This window comes from Triticum aestivum, chromosome 5B, assembly GCF_018294505.1.
Source record: "Triticum aestivum cultivar Chinese Spring chromosome 5B, IWGSC CS RefSeq v2.1, whole genome shotgun sequence".
Taxonomy (NCBI): Eukaryota; Viridiplantae; Streptophyta; class Magnoliopsida; order Poales; family Poaceae; genus Triticum; species Triticum aestivum.
Genome location: NC_057807.1, coordinates 689161723 through 689182033, shown reverse-complemented (window position 1 = coordinate 689182033; position 20311 = coordinate 689161723). Strand labels below are relative to the sequence as shown.

The 20311-nt window shown below is 42.0% G+C and overlaps 2 protein-coding genes across 3 annotated transcripts; one reads left to right on the top strand and one right to left on the bottom strand.

Annotated features, from left to right (window-relative positions):
• Positions 1–7666: 7666 nt before the first annotated feature.
• Positions 7667–9879, bottom strand: LOC123117695 (patatin-like protein 2). 2 transcript variants are annotated; one of them, XM_044538395.1, is made up of 6 exons: positions 9594–9879; positions 9299–9477; positions 9000–9195; positions 8747–8908; positions 8356–8643; positions 7667–8179 (listed from the first exon to the last, which is right to left on the bottom strand). In XM_044538395.1, exons 1-6 carry the CDS (start codon positions 9720–9722, stop codon positions 7955–7957), a joined length of 1179 nt encoding a protein of 392 aa, XP_044394330.1. In that variant the 5' UTR covers positions 9723–9879; the 3' UTR covers positions 7667–7954. The 2 variants fall into 2 exon arrangements, with proteins under 2 accessions (XP_044394330.1, XP_044394331.1); XM_044538396.1 differs by having other exon boundaries at positions 9000–9189; positions 9594–9874.
• A 5211-nt stretch (positions 9880–15090) lies between these two features.
• Positions 15091–17078, top strand: LOC123117694 (patatin-like protein 2). Its single transcript, XM_044538394.1, has 6 exons — positions 15091–15322; positions 15396–15574; positions 15712–15901; positions 15992–16153; positions 16246–16536; positions 16699–17078. Exons 1-6 carry the CDS (start codon positions 15194–15196, stop codon positions 16939–16941), a joined length of 1194 nt encoding a protein of 397 aa, XP_044394329.1. The 5' UTR covers positions 15091–15193; the 3' UTR covers positions 16942–17078.
• Positions 17079–20311: the final 3233 nt, after the last annotated feature.

Genomic DNA, 20311 nt, shown 5'->3' with positions numbered 1-20311 from the left:
ATCTGAGCCACACCATCTTATCTACTGTCCTGGTGTATACCAGTTCAAAGCAACCGATATAAAATTCCTAAGTAGCTTTCCACGTGGTAGACCAGTCAATATCAATGACGCTATTTGTAGCAAGAAAGGTTAACCATGATTGTCAGGTTGAGCAAGACACCAATGTTTCACGAGTATAATATTGATAGCTGTGCTTTGTCCAGATATACAGGGCATGCAAAAGTAACTGGCCAACTAACTTACGTGCACGTCTTATTTCCACAGCATGGCATATAGCTGGAAGGAACATCGATGTGGATTTAACATAGCAGGTGTCCTCTACACGCATGCCGAACAAATACGACAGGTCAAACATTATCCCTGCTTATGTGATTACGACGTACGTCTCCTCGACCTAGAAGTTACTCTTTCTCTTTTGGTTTATAATAAGGTACGCACATATTTCTATTTTTCTCAATCGTAAACAAAACATGTGTTATATTCTTCAACAGTATATCATTGAATTTGTATTCAAAGAATTTTCTAATATATTACTTCTATTATATATTTGTCATTATGTTAGTCAAATTGATGATGTGGAGATTTTTTTTCGAAGGGGGGGGGGGGGGGGGTCTCCCCGGCCTCTGCATCAGAATGATGCATACCACCAACTTAATAAAATAGCAAATAGGTTTAACAAAGGTCTTAAAGTCTGAACGAAAGGAAAGAAAAGCTCACATCGAGCCAATAAAAAGTAGCCATAAAGCCACAACCGGCTGGCATAAAAAAGATAGGGAAACTAATTGCCTATCCTATTACATGACCGCCATCCAAACCGGTTGAAAATATCCCGTGCTACCATCTCCCACTGGATAGATCCAGTAACCAAACGCTCCCCGGCCTCCGTCGGAGTGAGTAGCGACCACATACGGGTCAACGCAGTGGCTCAGAAGATGACCTGCAAAAAATGAATATTTGTTGTTCTGTTAAAAACCAAATCATTTCTGCAGTTCCAGACTGTCCACAATAAAGAACATACTCCTATGCGAATGTGTCTCGCTGTTTCGGACTCTATACCGTTAAACCACGTCCCAATTAACGTACTGACATAATCGAAGGAGTAATGTTAAAGGCTATGTGTACCGTCCGCCATAGAACCTTTGCCAATGGGCTGTCAAGAAAAAGGTGTTTGATAGTTTTATCCCGATCACAAAAACTACATCTAGTAGGTCTTGTCCAGTTACGCTTTGCCAGATTGTCCGTAGTTAAAATGACTTGTTTATGTACAAACCACATAAACACTTTAATTTTCAAAGAAACGTTGACTTTGCAAACATATTTGGAACTAGGAATGAAGTTAGAATTAATAACATCGAGATACATTGATTTAACTGTAAACTCTCCAGTCCTAGTAAGCTTCCAGCGCAACTGATCGGGCTGTTGAGACAGCTGAATCTCCATCAGTCTACTCACTAAATGGAGCCAAGCTTCCCAATGATTTCCGGCTAGCGTCCTCCTGAATTGAATATTAAGGGGGATGGACTGAAGTATTGTTGCAACGTAAGTGTCTCGTCGTTGAACAATACTATAAAGAGACGGGTATTGAAGCGCGAGGGGTGTTCCCCCTAGCCAAGTAAGGGGGGAGTATACAACAATACGTGCAGCTCAAATTGGGTCTTCAAGGATTCTTGAGCGGAGCTAGTGCGTCAAAAGTGATAAGAGATTTATATCCGGCTTAGTGCATCAACTATGTGTGGCAGCGATCCTTAAGAATAATCAATAAAATGGCTGCATGCATCTCCAGATGAAGAGGTCGGGGTCATCCAACTTTTGTAAAAGAAAATGTGTGGCAGTGGTCTGATAGCGATGTCAAGGATTGACACCTCATACCATTTCTAGGCTAGTAAGAATCTTGCAGTAGTGCCTCTCTTCAAATCAGATGGGGTCTCACTGGCTAATAAACAATTCACAATATCTCCCCAAACACCAATTCCTTTTGTTTGTGCTGAGCCAAAAACTAATTATTTAATAGTTCATATTCTCTGGGTGTACCAGATTTTGTTGACTCAACAACACTTGCTTTGCGGGAAAGCTTTCAATTTATTCATCACTTGTCACGGAAGTATACGGAACACCAAAAACAACAAAATTACATCTAGGTCTATAGACCACCTACCGACACATACAACCATTGGAGCAAGCCGAAGGCATGCTGCAGCCGTCGCCCCTCCCTCACTGAAGCTGGACAATATTGTAGTAGATAGTTGAGAAGTTGTCATACTAAGACCCGTTAGGACCACCGCACCCGAACACCAATCGTCGCCGATGAAGAGAAGCATCGATCTGAAGGATCCAACCTATAGACACACGAACGAAGCCTGGATGCATGGAGATCCGCTGAATTCCACGTCATCTGTAAGAGACACACCTTCACATGCCCTCCGACAATGCTAGATGCACTGCCGGGATGGGGTCTAGGCTGGGAAGACCTTATACCATCTTCAAGCAGCCACAACACAAATCCTTATCGATCTCAAAAACCACCTAAAAATAGAATAGGAATCCTCCTGCTGGTAAGGGCCAAGATCCACCACGCCTGCATGGCCCTAAGGCCACCGAAGATGAGGCGGACTGGCACTAGTGCAGAACCGGGCAATAGCACCGGTTCATAAGGCCCTTTAGTGCCGGTTACATAACCGGCACTAAATTGTGGTCACTAAAGCCCCCCCCCCTTTAGTACCGGTTCAGCACGAACCGGTGCTAAAGGGAAACCACGTGGCACGAGCCAGCTCCGGGGGCCTGGAGCCCTTTAGTACCGGTTGGTAAGACCAACCGGTACTATAATGTTTTTTTTTAGTTTTATGATTTCTTTTTCATTTAATTTTGTGTTTCCATTTTAAGTCTTTTTCGTTTGCTGGTATTTTATGATACTACACATTTTAATAGAATTTCTAGTAGAACCAATCATCGAGTTCAACATGATTGTCATGATATTATAAGCGTTCATATATAACACCACAAAAGCAAATCACCTAAGTTCAGAACGAAGAACACGGACATGAAAGGACAAGTACTAATTAAGAGCAGCATGAAGAACTAGCTAAATCACTCCTGCTAGCTACTCTCTCTCTGGTAAAATAGCATAGAACATGTATAGCTCTCCTGATTGATCATACTGGAGCATGCCGATGAACCTGTCTCCTAATCATGGGCTGCGCTTCTCATTGCTGCCCCCTAGTACTTCTCTGCGATCATTAACAATTTTCCTCCAATCTTTCACTATTAAGCATTCATCGCTTCTAGAAATCCTGAATGCATTCATGTGCAATGCAGGATATCTTGGCCGTAAGCTAACAATTGACATCTGACCTTTAGCCTCGATCCCCTGAGGCACAACTGTCATCGGAAGTCCCTGTTGAAGAACATTGTATAGTACTTAATTAATATACTTAGCAATGAAAGTTTAGCAAAAAAATATGTATGAAAAATATGCACTGAGGACAAATAGTAAATATCTTACCATCATTCCTAAATAGATATGACCGTAGTTCAATACCATCACTATTGGTCGCACGTTTTGAGTACTAACATTTATAAGTGCAGGAAGAAAATTTGTCTTGACAGTATGAAGATCCTCAAGTCATGAAACATAATGACTTATCTCCTCGCAGTTTAGTTCAGCGCCGGGATAGTAGTAGGTCCTGTCTACCAAGCGCCGGACATGTTTGGTTGAATGGAGATAAGCTGTCAATAGAAATTAGTTGTCAGTTATTTTTAAATAAGCAATATCAAAGACAAAAATATAGTTGAGAAGAACTCACATAATGGTAGAACTGGAGGCGTCTGCACATCGACCCATATGTCTCTATTACCTTCAATATCATCTTCCGGACGAATATCATGTGTGCATTGTATACTTTGACGTTGAAAGTATAACCATCATGCTTGCATGGCAGGGGATGCGCTAGTAGAATAGTGAAAATTAAAAATTATAAGTCAAGCAAATGAAGCATATATAAGTCATGCTTAATTACGAAAACAGACTTGTCGTTGTGACTTACTGTATCGAATTCGAAAGTCTCATCCAGCTTGATGCTGAATCGCCTACCATCAACAAGGAAATTTCAGTCGCATTGGCCGCGCTGGTCTTCACAGTATTCGCACATAATGAAATTTTTTCCGTCGTCAGACGACATTTCCTATGTTCATATTAGGCGAAACATTAAAAACTTACTAATTCAATTAATTCAACTACTTCTATTAATTCAACTAAGCATTTACTAAAAATAAACTAGTTATATTAATTCAATTAGTTCAACTAACCATTTACTAAAAATAAACTAGTTCTATATATTAATTCAACTAGTTCAACTAAACATTTACTAAAAATAAACTAGTTATATTAATTCAACTAGTTCAAAGTAAGCATTTACTAAAAATAAACTAGTTCTATATATTAATTCAACTAGTTCAATTAAGCATTTACTAAAAATAAACTAGTTATATTAATTCAACTAGTTCAATTAAGCATTTACTAAAAATAAACTAGTTCCATATATTAATTCAACTAGTTCAACTAAGCATTTACTAAAAATAAACTAGTTCTATATATTAATTCAACTAGTTCAACTAAGCATTATATTTACTAAAAATAAACTAGTTATTATATTAATTCAACTAGTTCAACTAAGCATTTACTAAAAATAAACTAGTTATATATATTAATTCAACTAGTTCAACTAAGCATTTACTAAAAATAAATTAGTTATATTAATTCAATTAGTTCAACTAAGCATTTACTAAAAATAAACTAGTTGGTTCTATATATTAATTCAACTAGTTCAACTAAACATTAACATATTTCTAATTCATCGATGATAACATTTCTAACATTCTAAAAATAAACTAGATAGTTCTAATTCATCTAAACATTATAGAAAACAGAAAATAAGTAAAAATATATGTGTGTGTGTAGTACGTGTGTGTGTGTACGTACATGTGTAGTGTACGTGTGGTGTGTGTGTGTGTGTGTGTGTGTGTGTGTTTGTGTGTGTCTCTGTGTATGTGTGTGTGTGTGTAGTGTGTGTATGTGTGTGTGTGTGTGTGTGTGTGTGTGTGTGTGTATGCGTGTGTGTGTGTATGGAGTGGGCCGGGCGCGTACGGGTGGCGGGGGCAGCGTTGACGGGCGGCAGGGGCCGGGGACGGCGACGAGACGGGCGGCGGCGGCCGGGGATGGTGACGAGACGGGCGCGGCGGGGGCGGCGACGACGACGGGCGGCGGGGGCGCGCGGCGACGACGATGACGGGCGTCGGGGGTAGCGAGGGCGACGGCACGGCGGCACGGCGGCGTCGACGTCGGCGTCAAGATCGAGACTCTCTCACGCGAGAAGTGGAACGAAGCGGCGACGAGATAACTGATTTTTCGTAAGTGTCATATATATAGGGGGAGCCTTTAATACCGGTTGGAGCCACCAACCGGTACTAAAGGCCAATTTTGGCCAGCCCAAGCAGCAGGAAACTGGGCCTTTAGTACCGGTTGGTGGCTCCAACCGGTACTAAAGGGCAACACATTAGTACCGGTTGGAGCCACCAAACGGTACTAATGGCCGTGCGCTGCCACCTTCCTCTTCTTCTTCTTCCTCTTCTTCTTCTTCTTCTTCTTCTTCTTCCTCTTCTCCTTCTTCTTCCTCCTTCTTCCTCTTCTTATTCTTCTTCTCCTTCTTCTTATTTCTGCGTAGTTTTTTGTATAGTTTTTTCTTTTCTGTTATATTTATTTTCTTCTATTTATTTGTGAGTAGTTTTTCATCTAGTTTGCCAAAATTTAACATTTTCAGAGTTCATTTTGTAGTGATTTTTAATTTCATGGTCATTTTGTAGACGATTGAAAAATAGCAAATATTTTTTTTCTTTTCTGCTTTATTTTTTTTTCTATTTATTTCTGAGTAGTTTTTTCTTTTCTGCTATATTTATTTTCTTCTATTTATTTCTGAGTAGTTTTTTTATTTTGTTTTTTTCTTTTCAGCTATAGTTTTTCTTCTTTTCTGCTATTTTTTCTTTTCTGCTATTTTTTCTTTTCTGCAAAACTTGATGGTCAAAGTCTAGAGTTATAACTTAAAAAAAAGAAATGTCAACGTGCAATTAGTTTTTGCCATAACAGAAGAAATCCGGAGTTGTAATAAGTTATTAAAAATAAAAAAGAGGTGCAATGCTCGTTAATTTGCTTCAAGCCTTTCGGAATAGTGTAAACTGCACTGCGCATAGCTCCATGCAGTCTACCGTATTCCTGAAGGCTTGAAGCTAAGCAACGTGAGGATTGAGCCTCTTCTTCATCGTCTCTACACTCAGGGCTTATAAACCGCTCCTAGTCCCTCTCACTTCGCGAGGTGGGACTAAAAAACAGCTTGCCGTAACCTCATTAGTACCGGTTCGTGGTACGAACCGGCACTAAATGGTGGTGGTGGGGCCATAGCCTGACCGCAGGCTGACACAGCCTCTTTAGTACCGGTTCGTGGCATGAACCGGTACTAAAGATTCGCCACGAACCGGTGCTATTGATCGCCGCCACGAACCGGCACTAGTGTACACATTAGTGCCGGCTGAAATTCCAACCGGCACTATTGTGCTTCACATTTGACCCTTTTTCTACTAGTGTGGCAATGACACAGATGGGAGGCGAACAAATTTTAATAGTCTGGGCAGTCGCGTGAGGAGGTTGAATGGGTACAAGCTTTGACCATGAATTACTTTGATTAACATGGTTTTTATATGCAATGTAGAATCACAAAGTGACTTTTGAAAACAGATCTAGTGATGCCAATTCTATGGTCATATTGAGTAAGACAATAATTTTTCACGCGTTGATAGTAAACATACTCGTTGAGTAAGACGAAAATATTTTACCTGTTAAGTATTGATGTCCAGATATATAGTGGATGGAAAAGTAACGGGTCAACTACTACTAACTGACACTATTTGCATATGGGTGCACGTATTGATTCCTCTCCAGGACATGTACAGCTGGAATAGTATGAAGATCGATGTGGATAAGGATAGCATGTGTCCCTCTGGCATGCAAACATTATCCTTGCTTATGTCATTGGGAAGCCTCTTCGGCTTACAAGTTGCTCTTTCACCTGTTTATAATACATCCGTGGACTGTCAATTTTGCTAACGCAATATGAAATATATGTCCTAAAAATCATACCATTGAATTCATATACAAAAAAAATTCTCATGGTATGCTGTTATAACATATAACTTGTAACACGTTGATTAAATTGACAATTTATGGATACTCGCGAGTCGCAACCATACAAACCAGAACGGAGACGTTACATACACCGATACGTACGACTCAAAAGTGAATGATCAAGGATTCTTGAGCGAACTAGTGCATAAAAGGCAAGTATATTAAGAGGTTTAGAACCTGTATAGAGCGTGAATTATGTGCACGGGTAGCATCGGTGTTGAGGGTTGACACCTCATACCGTGTCCAAGGTAGGAAAAACCATGCAGTGTATTAGAGCAGCATCAGACTCACTCTGTGCTGAGGTGGTTGCAGCCCAGAGCTCCACCTTATTTGTGCGTAGAAATTTCGTAAAAATATTAGGTAGAAATAGCATTTCTGGTTCGTGATATACGACTCTAACAATGGCCATGAAACTTCAGTTAACATGGTTTATATATGTAACGCAAAATCACAATTATCATTAGGTGACTTTTGAAAACAAATCTATTACAACAGCACCATAGTTAACATGATATCATTTCCACGTCACATAAACCACATATTAATATCATAATAGATATTATTTGTGCCAATGATTTTTGCACAAGACTATTACAACAGCACCATAGAATTTACAAACGACGACATAAATCAAATAGATTGAACTCCCAAACTGAACGTAAAAGTGAACTTAAACACACACATTAACTAGCATGCAATTGCTAGTTTGGTTCGAGCAGGCAGATATTAATTGTTGCGGCGTCTGCGCCGCTCGTCGGAGAGCTGCCTTGCATACTTGGCTAGCTCCTCCGCGTTGGTGCCCCCGCCGGGCACCTCCACATTCCGGCCGGTCTCCAGGTCCACCCCGGACACCTTCTCGCTGAGCAGCTCTTCACCAATCTTCACCAACTTATCCAAGTTGGCCTTGGAGCAGTCGTCGATCGAGCCGGCGCTCCCGCTCAGTTTATCATACTGCACTTGCATACAATGGATCATTGAGTCATCGGTTGAGTCATTACTACAACAGATGATGGATGGCTACATGTATCAATCGATGCCGAAAATAAGGACTATCCTCTTTTTATGTTTTTGGTGTAATAGTAGTATATATAATACTACCAATAGTAATAGGGTAGGTGTGCAAGCACCTGGATGCGCAGGTACTGGTGGGAGGAGCCGAGGACGGCGGAGAGGACGGAGAGGTGGAAGTCGACCATGTCGGCGCTACCGGCGTTGAACATGTCGAGGATGGGGACGGAGCCGTCCTTGATGAGCCAGCTCAAGATGCCCCACTTGGCGGCATCCTTGGCGCTGTACTTGAGTTTTGGGAGCGATGATGTCCCACAGCCGATGGAGATGACTATGTATGACTTGCCCGCCGGCTGCTGCCCGGCGAGGACCATGTGCTCCGCCACCTGGTTCATCGCCAATAGAGTCTGCAGCATACATACATATGCAGTCCATGAGTGAGATTATTGTGTATACGTATTGTGATTTGTGAATGCGGCAGCGAGGTCAATTAGTTAGTTGGTAACATACAGGGTTGTTGGCGGCCACGGCGCCGTCGATGAGGTTGAAGGCCCTCGTGCCGCCCTTGCCGTCGTTGGTCTCGAAGTAGTGCGCCGGGAAGAAGGTGGGTGCGGCGGAGGTGCCGATGGCGATGTCCGACAGGAGCGCGTTCTTGGCGGGCTGGTTCTCCAACTGATCAATCATGCACACAAGCAGCTTAGTCAATTACTTAACTACTACTACTAGGTAGTTCACCATGTGCATGCACCACATGGATGGATACCTGGAAGCTGGAGAAGATGGTGGGTTGCAGGTACGCGATATCGAATGCCGGGATGACCACATGGGTCAGAGCCCCGTCCAGCTTGGTGTCGCCGAGGTGCTGACGGAGCAGCGAATGGAGGTACTTGCCGTCGTACTTGGGCCCCGTCGCCAGAGCCAGAGCCGAGCCGATCTTGGAGAAGATGGAGCCCCTGCAGCTTCCCACGCAATAATCCAGATGACAATCGACGTTGAACTTGCGTGTAGCAAAGAAATGGACGACATATACAAAGTATGCATGCATCTCAGTTGGTGAGTTACTTCTGAGGGAAGATCTTGGGCGACTCGTCGATGTAGAACTTGGCCAGATCCTTGGCGTCGAACAGCGGCCGCCCATCCTTGTCCGGCGCCGCGAGCATCACCGTCAAGAGGCCGCCCGTGCTCGTGCCGGCGACGACATCGAAGTAGTCCGCGATCCTAGCATCCGGCCCGTCCAGTTTCTACACACAACTCATGCGGTGATATACTCCTATACTCCATTCACAAGCATGTGTATTGCGTATACATATACTTGATGACAAGATAGATGATGAACGTATATATCAAAGTCTCTTACCTGGAGCTCCTTTTCGAGGAAGGCGAGGACGGTGGCCGGGATGATCCCTCTCACGCCGCCGCCGTCGATGCTCAGGATGGTCACCACCTTCGCCTTGTCACCTTCTGCAGCAGAACTACCACCGGCCATCAGTTTGGAGTTTGCTAACACGAGCCCAAGCTTGCTACGAAAGCTCAAGAACAGAAGGTGGCAGAGAATATGGATTTCTTAGAAAGGATGAACTTGTTATGTAGACAACGTCTGAAACAACGAGTTCGCATAAATTACTAATTAAGAAGCAACACCACTAGTTGGCTCCCTCAACTGCAGGGGTTAACTACAAAGTCAGACGTCAAAAGGGACAAAACCAGCTAATCCAGAATTCATAATAGTGTAGTATATGACCCCACTAGTTCCTTGTGCACAAAAGAATATTACAAACTCAGATCCTTTCTCTCTCCGATCCTTTTTAATACAATTGAGTTGAAGACATGTCGGCAATCCTTATTGTCGTGAACATGGATGTAGTTAGAGGCTGGGTGTTTGGAAATTGCTTTTGGATCCCAGCTCCATGGAGCCCGAATTCAGAAAAACTCAAAAATCAGATTTCGATATTTCAGAAAATTCTGAAAAGGCACACATGCATGTATATAGTGATGTAGTCCCTCCGTTCCTAAATATAAGTCTTTTGAAAGATTCCACTACAAACTACATATGGATGTATATAGACATATTTTAGAGTGTAGATTCACTCATTTTGCTCCCTATGTAGTTAATAGTGAAATCTCTTAAAAGACTTATATTTAGGAACGGAGGGAGTATATTGCATGTTCATAAAGTTTCATGATGGAATACGTTTAAGGAAAATCATGGTCTAGGACTTGCACTGCTCACTATAAAAGGGTTCTTTTTGCGTGGTTCACATCAAAACGTATTTTAACATGCAAATTTTCAAACACGCACTTTATATGATACAGAGACAATACAGTTCAAAACGTATATTCTTATCATTTTTTGCAAACTACAATATAATTTTTGAAATTTCAAGCTCTAGGGAACCCGGGAGTCAAAATGCACACTCATAGGAATTCGAACTGTATTGTCTCTGTATGAACTAGATAGATACATTATGAGGAATCCATAAAATGCTTCCTTTTTCAAAAAAAAAAAGAGTAGTTAAATAAATAATTATATAATGAGGACTGCTATAGGTATGGCAATGTTTGATTGATCCAATCTTTGCGTGACACCTAAATCAGCTAGCCATCTGTCACGTTTTAAGTTTAAGATAGATGGTACGATTGCTCATCATGCCAGCATCGGAGTGCAAATCATTGTATGTAGTCCAGCGTCGTCTTGGAGTGCATACAGTATTGTAAGGTGTTGTATACCAGCATAACAAGATTGTGGCATCGGTGATATCAAAACTTGGTTGCTTGCTTTAAAAATTACTTCCATGTCTTTTTTTTTCTTGTAAAATCCCAAATCATAGCGATGCCAGGAAAATAGTCAAACAAAAAGAAGATAAGGAGTTCCTTTCAACTGTTTTGTAGATGGATAAGAAACCAGCGCAGAGTCAAGTAAGAATATTTATATATTATCAGGGTGATGTCGAGAGCACACTAGTAATTTTTTTTTGAGACAAATCACACTAGTAATTATGAAATATGAGGTTTGCTCTCTTAGAATAAAATACAAGGCACCGGAATACTTATGGGCTGGACTCTGAGTGCACGATTTATCATACAATAAGTCATGATATTTGCCCATTTATGTTTATTAAAAAAAAGAGCAGGATGATGAAGCCTCTTATTGTCACCTTTAGCCTCTCCGCGGTTTAATTTCTATGGATTTTCAAAATTTATAGCATTTTCTGATATTTATAAATTATTTTCTGATTTACTAAAATCACATAAATATTTTTGTTACTCGCCACATAGCTAGACACAGTCACATACATGGAGGGCCGGTCAAAGCTTATTCTAAACAGTAAAATGACAAGTGGGGCCAATGGATTAATACTAATCCTAAGCCAAAGGGTTAAACTGATTTAATTGGAAGATGGGACCCACCTGTCATACACTAGGAGGTAATTAGCAGGGTTCTTAACCCCTAATAGACGGTTAGGCCAGTGTTTAGTCGCCGGCGACATCAAATCGTAGTGGTGACTCGCCATAAAGCGGTATAGGCATCGTCTGGATGCACGGGTGGGTTATACAGCTAGATGGGCTCGACTTGCATCCAATGGTGGTCTCGAGGCTACCGGGGGTGGACGGAATCGTCGTCGGCCATGAGTTTCACAACGGCCACAACTACGACATCGACGCAATCATCCTTACAGGATGAATTCAACCGGACTAAAGGGCTAGGTCGCATCACATATTGAAACCTGAGCTTGTAACACTTCAAATAGTCTCTCAATGTCCTTTTTGATGCTTCCTGACACTTTGTGAATTGCTTATTTTTCTTACCTCGAGGATTGAAATTTTCTTCACAAATGTTGACCTAGATATATGTCATTGGCTTTATAGTACCCTTGGTAATACTCACGACCATTCACTTTGAAGTTGCATGACGGAGCATCACCACATGCTAGACTAGCAAAAAGATGAGAACTCCGTGAGACATTGATGTCACTGTAAGAGGTAGGCAAGCCAAAGTAGCAATGTCAAATCCTCGGAGTAAATGCTTCCAAAATAATAGTACAATCATAGCAATGGCAGGTGATGCCATGGCATGCTACAAAGCAATATTTCCACCTCCAATGTAGACAGTCAATGTTCTCAACCATCCCAAGCCAGTCTATTTTTTCACTAGATGCTAAAATCCTCATCTTGCCCTCCCAAACTAGTTATACAATCCTTATTACAACACTGGCGATATACTTACATGAAATTTACGATTGTATCTTCGGCCATTCAAGGATACTCATCACAAGTGTCGTATTTGATCATCCAAAGTGTCACGGTCACCTTCTATAAATAAGAAAAAGCTAGCAGACCAGTGACATTCCTCCGCTGCGTGATGAATGGTTCATTGGCTTTCATGTCCCTTTTCTCATCATCCATTGAGCAACCATAAAAAAACCTTCTCCTATTCGTTATCCAACAAATCATTATCGGAGTCACCTAAAGACGATGACAAATTATCGGAAAAAATTCCTTTCCATTGACGGAACTACATAAATTTGATTTCTATGCCATCCAAATGGATCTATGAGGAGCTAGATCAGTAAATATGAACAAATTTGGGGCAAATATACATTGGGGCAAGTCGTCGAACACATTGAAATCTCGCGGGCGAAATGTGGCACGACCGGCGCAAGAGATGGAGTTGTAGACGGTCTGCGCATGATGTCGACCTCCTCAATAAGCTGGGGAAGGGAGAAATTGCTATAGATACATGCCCACATCCAATTCCTGTGGTGTAGCCATGGCAGTGGTCGGACGGATGATGGGAAGCAGGCGCGGGGCTGCGGCGAGGTGTGGTAGGTCCTAGAATGGGGCAGCGGCGGCGTGGTGCCATATGGCGGAAGCCAAGGGACTAGAGGTTATAGAAAACGGCGGTTCCGAGTCGATTTGGGTTGCGGCAGAAGGGTGTGCGCGTCCTGGAAGGTTTTCGTCGTCAAAATTTTGGTTGACGATGGGAGTTCTATATTGCCTCTCCAACCTCCAATATGGAGGCTGTAGGGAGGTTTTTGCAGTGCGTTTAAAAATCTATGATGAAGCGCGGAACAACAAATTTGCTAGACTAAATGTTTTGTCCAAAAATGTCATGTCGGCGATTATTATGGAGTTAGGGTTGATAGAACACCTATGCTAGAATTTCTCTTAACTGGTTAGCAACTGCCTTGGCTTAACAAGGTGAGACTAAACTTTGCTTAAGCCTTTTGAAATAATTTTAGAATTTCTATCACAGCACATGCACACACGAGCCAGAATATCGTATTCTATTCTTTTTTTAAACCTCAAACCGTACAAAAAATGTTCTAAGGTATTTTCATTAATTATATAAGACAGGTAACAAATATGTACACGCGAAAATATATTCCAAAAGAACATTGTCCAATTCCTGCCCTAGGGGTAATGATGAAATATGAATTTATGTATCTGATAACAACATCGATGCGTACGCTCCCAATCCTTTAATGTAACCAGAAATTTGCTCTTGGTCATGTGGAGGTAAGATCTTGCTTGAGCATGTACTTTCATGAATTTACACTTTGAGCCTCCCTTCTAATAATCTTACCATTTCCTTTGATTCCAAATGTTCCAGCAGCCCAAGATAATTATGTCCAAGACAATGATGTTAGATAGATTTTGGTGAGCCAGGATTGCTTCATCATAGAGGGAAGTACCTCTTCCTTGGTAGGCAGAGTGCTAGTTCAATTCTTTTGGGAAAAGGAGTAATCCCACAAGAGATCAATTGAAGTTCCTTCAATTCTCTCATTACAAAAAAAAAACATTCATGACAATCGAGGTGCATAGATGTTCTTTTCAAGAGATTTATGGTATTGATGTCATGGAGAGGTGGCCAAAAAATATATTTTGTTCCCAAGTCTGCAAGTGCTTCTCCATAACCATTTGAACATCAAATGGGCATCATCATCGGATTTTAGGCAATTATACATCGTGATGGAGGTGCACCCATTGTTTTTTTTTTCCTTTGCACATCCATTTGTCCTGCACTCGAGGGTTACTATGCTGCAAAACCAACTCCTGAAGTTCATTGTGGTGTGCAAAGGCTTGAGTTAAAATAGGCCTATGAAAATGTCGAGCCAGATCCTCAGAGTTCACCAATGAGGCAAAGGGTTGTGCACATGGTCTGCACATCCCTCTGATAATGACATATATATAAACATGTATCCAGGGCTTGACTCGGCGTTGGTTTCTTGTCCAGCTACCAGCAGTTGAAAGGAACCACTTGCCAACTTCCGAAGAAAGACCTTCATTTTTTGAGGCATCTTATCCATCCGAACATGGCCTCTCTCGTGTAATGAATTTGCAAGGGGAGCTTCCACTACGAACTGTGAAGCGCCCATGTTTCTTCTCAAAATCACATGCAAATGTAACAAAATTTTAGTTTAGCATTTCTCATACAAAAGATTGAAATACTTGTGTATGCATCCATTGAGCAACCAAATCCTATTCTAAAATGAAACTCATGCACCCACAAGTACATGTGAAGAAAGGAATTATTATGTGACTCCTTTTTAGGAAAAGGATTGTTTTATTGGCTCTTGGTAATGTATCTACCTAGTTGATACAAAACGCACAACTATAAGAATTGATTAGGTTAAAAAGGATTGGGGGAGAGAGAAAGAGAGAGGGGTAGAGGGGATCTGACTTTGTGATATGTTTTTTAGCACAAGGAACGGGTGGGGTCATACTATAATATTAGGATTAGTTGTGTTCTGTCCCTTTTTATGTCAGAATTTGCAATTACACCCTGCACTTGAGGGAGCTACTTTATATTTGTTGCTTCTTAGTTAATTTATGAGTTGTCCCAGACCTGTCTATATAACAAGTTTGTTCTTTGTAGCCAAATCCTTAGTTTGCCACATTCTGTTCTTGAGTTTTCGTAGCTAGCTTGGGCCGTACGTGTTACCAAACTCCAAATCAATGGCAAGTAGTAGTTCTGCAGGAGGTGACACGGTGAGTAAGCTGGTGACCATCCTGAGCATCGATGGCGGCGGCGTGAGAGGGATCATCCCGGCCACCGTCCTCGCCTTCCTTGAGAAGGAGCTTCAGGTAAGATACTTTTACGTATGTTCATCAATCGATCTTGTCATATATCACTGCATGTGTAATGTGTTGCCTGTAGAAACTGGATGGGCCGGATGTTAGGATTGCGGATTACTTCGACGTGGTCGCCGGCACCAGCACCGGTGGCCTCTTGACGGTGATGCTCACGGCGCCGGACAAGGATGGACGGCCGCTGTTCGATGCCAAGGATCTGGCAAAGTTCTACATCGACGAGTCGCCCAAAATCTTCCCACAGAAGTACGCATGAAACAATCTAACTAAGCATGCATTCATATGTATATCACTATACACATACCAGCATATGGATCATCATTTCCTTAGTTTACGACATCGTAATTTCATCGATTCTTGGAGAGTTAATTGCCAAGGTGCAGGGACTCAATCTTCTCCAAGATCGGCACAGCTCTGGGGATGGTGACCGGGCCCAAGTACAACGACAAGTACCTTCAGTCGCTCCTCCGTCGGCACCTCGGCGAAACGAAGCTGGACGGAGCTCTCACCAGCGTGGTGATCCCGGCCTTCGATATCGCCCACTTGCAACCCACCATCTTCTCCAGCTTCCAGGTACCCATGTGATGCATACATGGTATGGTACTGCCTATGTACCTAGTAACAAGCAATCAAATAATCATATGTGCATGCATGATTGATCAGTTGAAGAACCAGCCAGCAAAGAACGCGCTCCTGTCAGACATCGCCATCGGGACCTCCGCCGCACCCACCTTCTTCCCGGCGCATTACTTTGAGACCGAAGACGGCAAGGGCGGCACAAGGGCCTTCAACCTCATCGACGGTGGCGTGGCCGCCAACAACCCTGTAACTACTTAAGTTCACCAGTACACGCAACTCACAATTGGTCGTCTGGCAGGCCCAACTGACTCGATATCTCACGTGCATGACTAATGTAGACACTATGCGCGATGAGCCATGTGGCGGAGGACATCATCGTGGCTGGGAACGGTGACTTGCTCGGGAAGTCATACATGGTCATCTCCATCGGCTGCGGGACGTCTTCGAATCCAAAAGGCAAGTATAGTGCTAAGGACACCGCCAAGTGGGGCATCCTGAACTGGATCCTCAAGGGCGGCACCGTCCCGATCCTCGACATGTTCAATGCAGCTAGCGGCGACATGGTCGACATCCACCTCTCTGTCCTCTCCGCCGCCCTCGGCTCCTCCCATCAATACCTGCGTATCCAGGTACCTACCGACCTACCTATTATACCCAAAAAGGAAAACATAACAATGAGTGGCCTATTGTGGTAATTAAAAGAGAGTACCCCCGGCCTCTGCATCAATTGATGTACACAACAATTATCTGTTACGGTGATTAATGAATGGTTGTTGTACATACAAATGCAGTATGATCAACTGAGCGGAAGCGCGGGCTCGATCGACGACTGCTCCAAAGCTAACTTGGATAAGCTGGTGGAGATTGGGAATGAGCTTCTCGGAAAGAAGGTATCTCAGGTGGACCTAGAGACAGGCCGGAATGTGGAGGTACCCGATGAGGGTACCAACGCGGAGCAACTAGCCAAGTTTGCAAAGCAGCTCTCCCATGAGAGGCGTCGCCGTCACAACGAACTAGCAACTGCACAGACCTAGTGTGTTTCATTTTCTGTTCGTCTGTGCATGTATATGCATGCATGTTTTCCTTTATGTTTTATGTGTTCATATAGTAAATCCTACTGTACGGTGGTGCTATAATATAGTTTTGTGCATATTACAGAAGAATTGTTGAAGGTGTTGTTATGTGGTTGATATGGATGCATGGAATTATTATTGCTACTGCGTTTGTTTTCAAAGTCACTTACTAATAATAATTGTGATTTTATATGACAGGTAAATGCAACAAATCAGGTATTAGGTCTATCTATCCAAATTCTCCGTGACTTACTGATGTAGATGTTGATATCTTTCTATAAACTTGATCAAACATAGAAAGGTTAACTTCTTTTAATGATTAACATTATATTTTGAAACGGAGGGAGGGAGTATAGTCTTGTAGAAGGAAGAGTTAAGGTGTTGATATGTGCTTTATATATATGAGTGCATGGAGCTACTATATCACTACCAGATTTATTTTCAAAGTCACTTACTCTGATAGTTGTGATTTGGTATTACATAAACTACATGAGTAATCCTTATTCGAAGCGTTTTTCGAATGAGCAAAGCCTTATCATACTGACAAATGTTTCATTGCCTTGCATCAACTTTAATATAGATGGATGTGTGTATCAAAATGATGCAGAGGCCGGATGTTCCAACCTCTTTTTTGGAAAAATAATAATAATAAGAAAAATCCTGAAAAATATCTTGCAGAGGCATAGTCGTGCACTTTGTCCATAAAAAAAACATGATGATTCGAGCAGAAGGAACTTCTCATTGTCACGTCCTTTGCCCACAAGAAACCTCCATGGGTCCATCATCCTTTTCAAAATAAATAAATACAACGAGCAGATATCAGGTTTGTCCCTTGTATTAGTTTGACTTGCGTTCAGAGCTAGGGGCACCTGCTATCCTAATCCGCATCAATTTTCATATTCCAGCTGTACAGGCCACGTTAGAGGAATCATCAATACGTGCTTCCATACACATATGATGTCAGTTAGTAGTTGCCTGGCACGTAACTAGTATGTCTCTGCACAAAGCCCATCATGAACTACCAACAATATGTTTACTATTAATTATCCCGTGGAATCTAGTTGTCTTGCTCAAGGTGACCATAACTAATTAATCACTCTTTTTACTAACCATGATACGCTCACAACATACTTTGATTCGCTGATGGAATCATGGAAAGCTACTTATGAACTCTATATGGTTTGCTTCGAACTGGTATATATATACCCGGAGTCAAGATAAGATGACATGGGTCGGAAATTGTGGTAAAGAAGTCATAGATATTTTAAGAAGAGTAAACTGCATACCCATCGAAGAACGTCATTTCATACACATTGTCACAATTTCTACCCACAGTTATGGGTGATATAAGATGTAAATGCATTTTTTTTTGAAACAGAGGCAAAAGCTTTGCCTCATCCATTAATTAAGATAGAAAAGAGTTTTTTACAGGACACCCAACAAACACGGCATGCGGATTATTCGCGTGAAATAAAAGACCATAGCTTCTTTGCGCCGGCGATGACCCGAAGGTTGGCCTCGGCAGAGATGGAGGAGAGCAAGATTGGCGGTGGAGCACTCTTATGCTTAAACACTCTTGCATTACCTTGTTGCCGCTGAGCAGTTGCTACCTTTACAGGTTAGAATCACCAGGAAGCCACTGTTTGTAGATTTCATAGACATTCATCTGAATTAATTTGATAATCATCCTTTTGTAATTTTTTCTTGATAGTCATTGACGAGAACATAAAGAAAACACAATTTATAACTATCCATGACAGAAAACACAAGCGAAAGAAAACACAAATATATGGTAAGTTGAATGATAAGTCAATCGCGGTATCAAGTTTCTACAAGGTGATGTCTTAGGACTTCAACACCTTCTCTTGGTCCTTCAACGCCGGTTGTGTTGTCGGTGATAGGGGCTGCAGTGTTGGTACTTGGGATTGCTGCTGTAGAAGGATCCGATACCATCTCAGGAGAAGAGCGAACATCTCTCTGAGTTGGGCACGGTCCTTGATGTAGTCATGTATCTCCGTCAACATACCCCAGTGGTTCTTCAAATCTTTCCTGTGCAACGAGTTATAGTGATGGATGATCTCGTCTCGTCCATGTGCAACCACACATGGATGATGGAACGCAGAGGTCATGGTCCCTTTTCTGAGCGACATTTGTAGAACCCAATGGCATCCCTCCGGAAGAGAACGTGCACATTGGTTCCATAGGACGCAACAAGGATCTCGCGAAGTTCTACATCGGCAAGTAGCCAAAAAATTCCCCACAAAAGTAAGCAACTAACTAACTCAACATGCATGCATGCTTATGGATATGTTGATCATCATTCTGATTTGGAAGCTCGTGCAGGGACTCCATCTTCTCCAAGATCAACTGAGTCGAAGCGCAGCCTTGTTTAGCGAATGCTCTGGGCTGCAATACGGAGCAGCTAGCCGAGTTTTCTCAGCCGCTCTCTGATGAGGGGCGCCGCCGGAGCAGCAGTGTCAATGTGCTGTACACAAATTAGCAACTACTCCTATATGTAGTGTGTTTTAGTTTTATTTATTTAATCTGGTGCATGCATGTTTTCCAATATGTTTAAGCTGTTCATATTGTAAATCCTACGGTGGTGCTCTAATATATTATGGTTTCGTACAAGGAAGAATAAAGGTGTTATGTGGTTTATATACGAGTGCATGGAGCTTGAATATCACTACTCACTAGTATAGGTTGTCTCATTGCGCTTGGTTGAAAATGTGGCATCGCACAAGGCTTTACAAACCATCACTTAAATTTTCCGGCCCATTTACGATAGAATAGAACACACATCAACATGATCGGGTCTGAATAATTGTGGCAATGAAATTGCACACAATTCTTCTTATCCAACCATATATGATGTACCCCCCTCATCCTATACGGTTCCTCTGGATAAATAGTTTGCATGACACAGCGCACAATAGCTAGTTTCCAACGGTGTGTGATTCTTTGACATTGCACATGGTTCAAACAGTTTGTTATTCATACTGTGTGTGATGTCATCAGCATATCAATCTCTCGCGAGCATGTTGGGCGTGGAAGAGAAGGGGGGGGGGGGGTGTTAAAATGGCGTGCTAGTGGGTAGATTTGTTTTCAAAGTCACCTACCGATAAGAATTATAATTTTGTATTACATAAACAAGAGAGAATAATCCATTGTCAACACATTGTCTTAATGAGCAAAGCCTCAATCATCACTACAGATGTGCCATCGTAATGAGCAAAGCTGCGGTCATCTCGACCAATGTCTTGCAGAGACATAGTATTGCGCTTTGCCCACAAGAAACCATGATGACCAAATTATTTAACATAGTCGTGCC

Bases quoted from the DNA above. Each gene is read 5' to 3' on its own strand.
- LOC123117694 (XM_044538394.1), top strand. From the start codon at position 15,194: ATGGCAAGTAGTAGTTCTGCAGGAGGTGACACGGTGAGTAAGCTGGTG. The intron at 15,323-15,395 runs GTAAGATACTTT...TGTTGCCTGTAG, and splicing joins TCCTTGAGAAGGAGCTTCAG to AAACTGGATGGGCCGGATGT. The intron at 16,537-16,698 runs GTACCTACCGAC...ATACAAATGCAG, and splicing joins ATCAATACCTGCGTATCCAG to TATGATCAACTGAGCGGAAG.
- LOC123117695 (XM_044538395.1), bottom strand. From the start codon at position 9,722: ATGGCCGGTGGTAGTTCTGCTGCAGAAGGTGACAAGGCGAAGGTGGTG. The intron at 9,478-9,593 runs GTAAGAGACTTT...AGTTGTGTGTAG, and splicing joins TCCTCGAAAAGGAGCTCCAG to AAACTGGACGGGCCGGATGC. The intron at 8,644-8,746 runs GTATGTTACCAA...TGTATGCTGCAG, and splicing joins CCGTGGCCGCCAACAACCCT to ACTCTATTGGCGATGAACCA.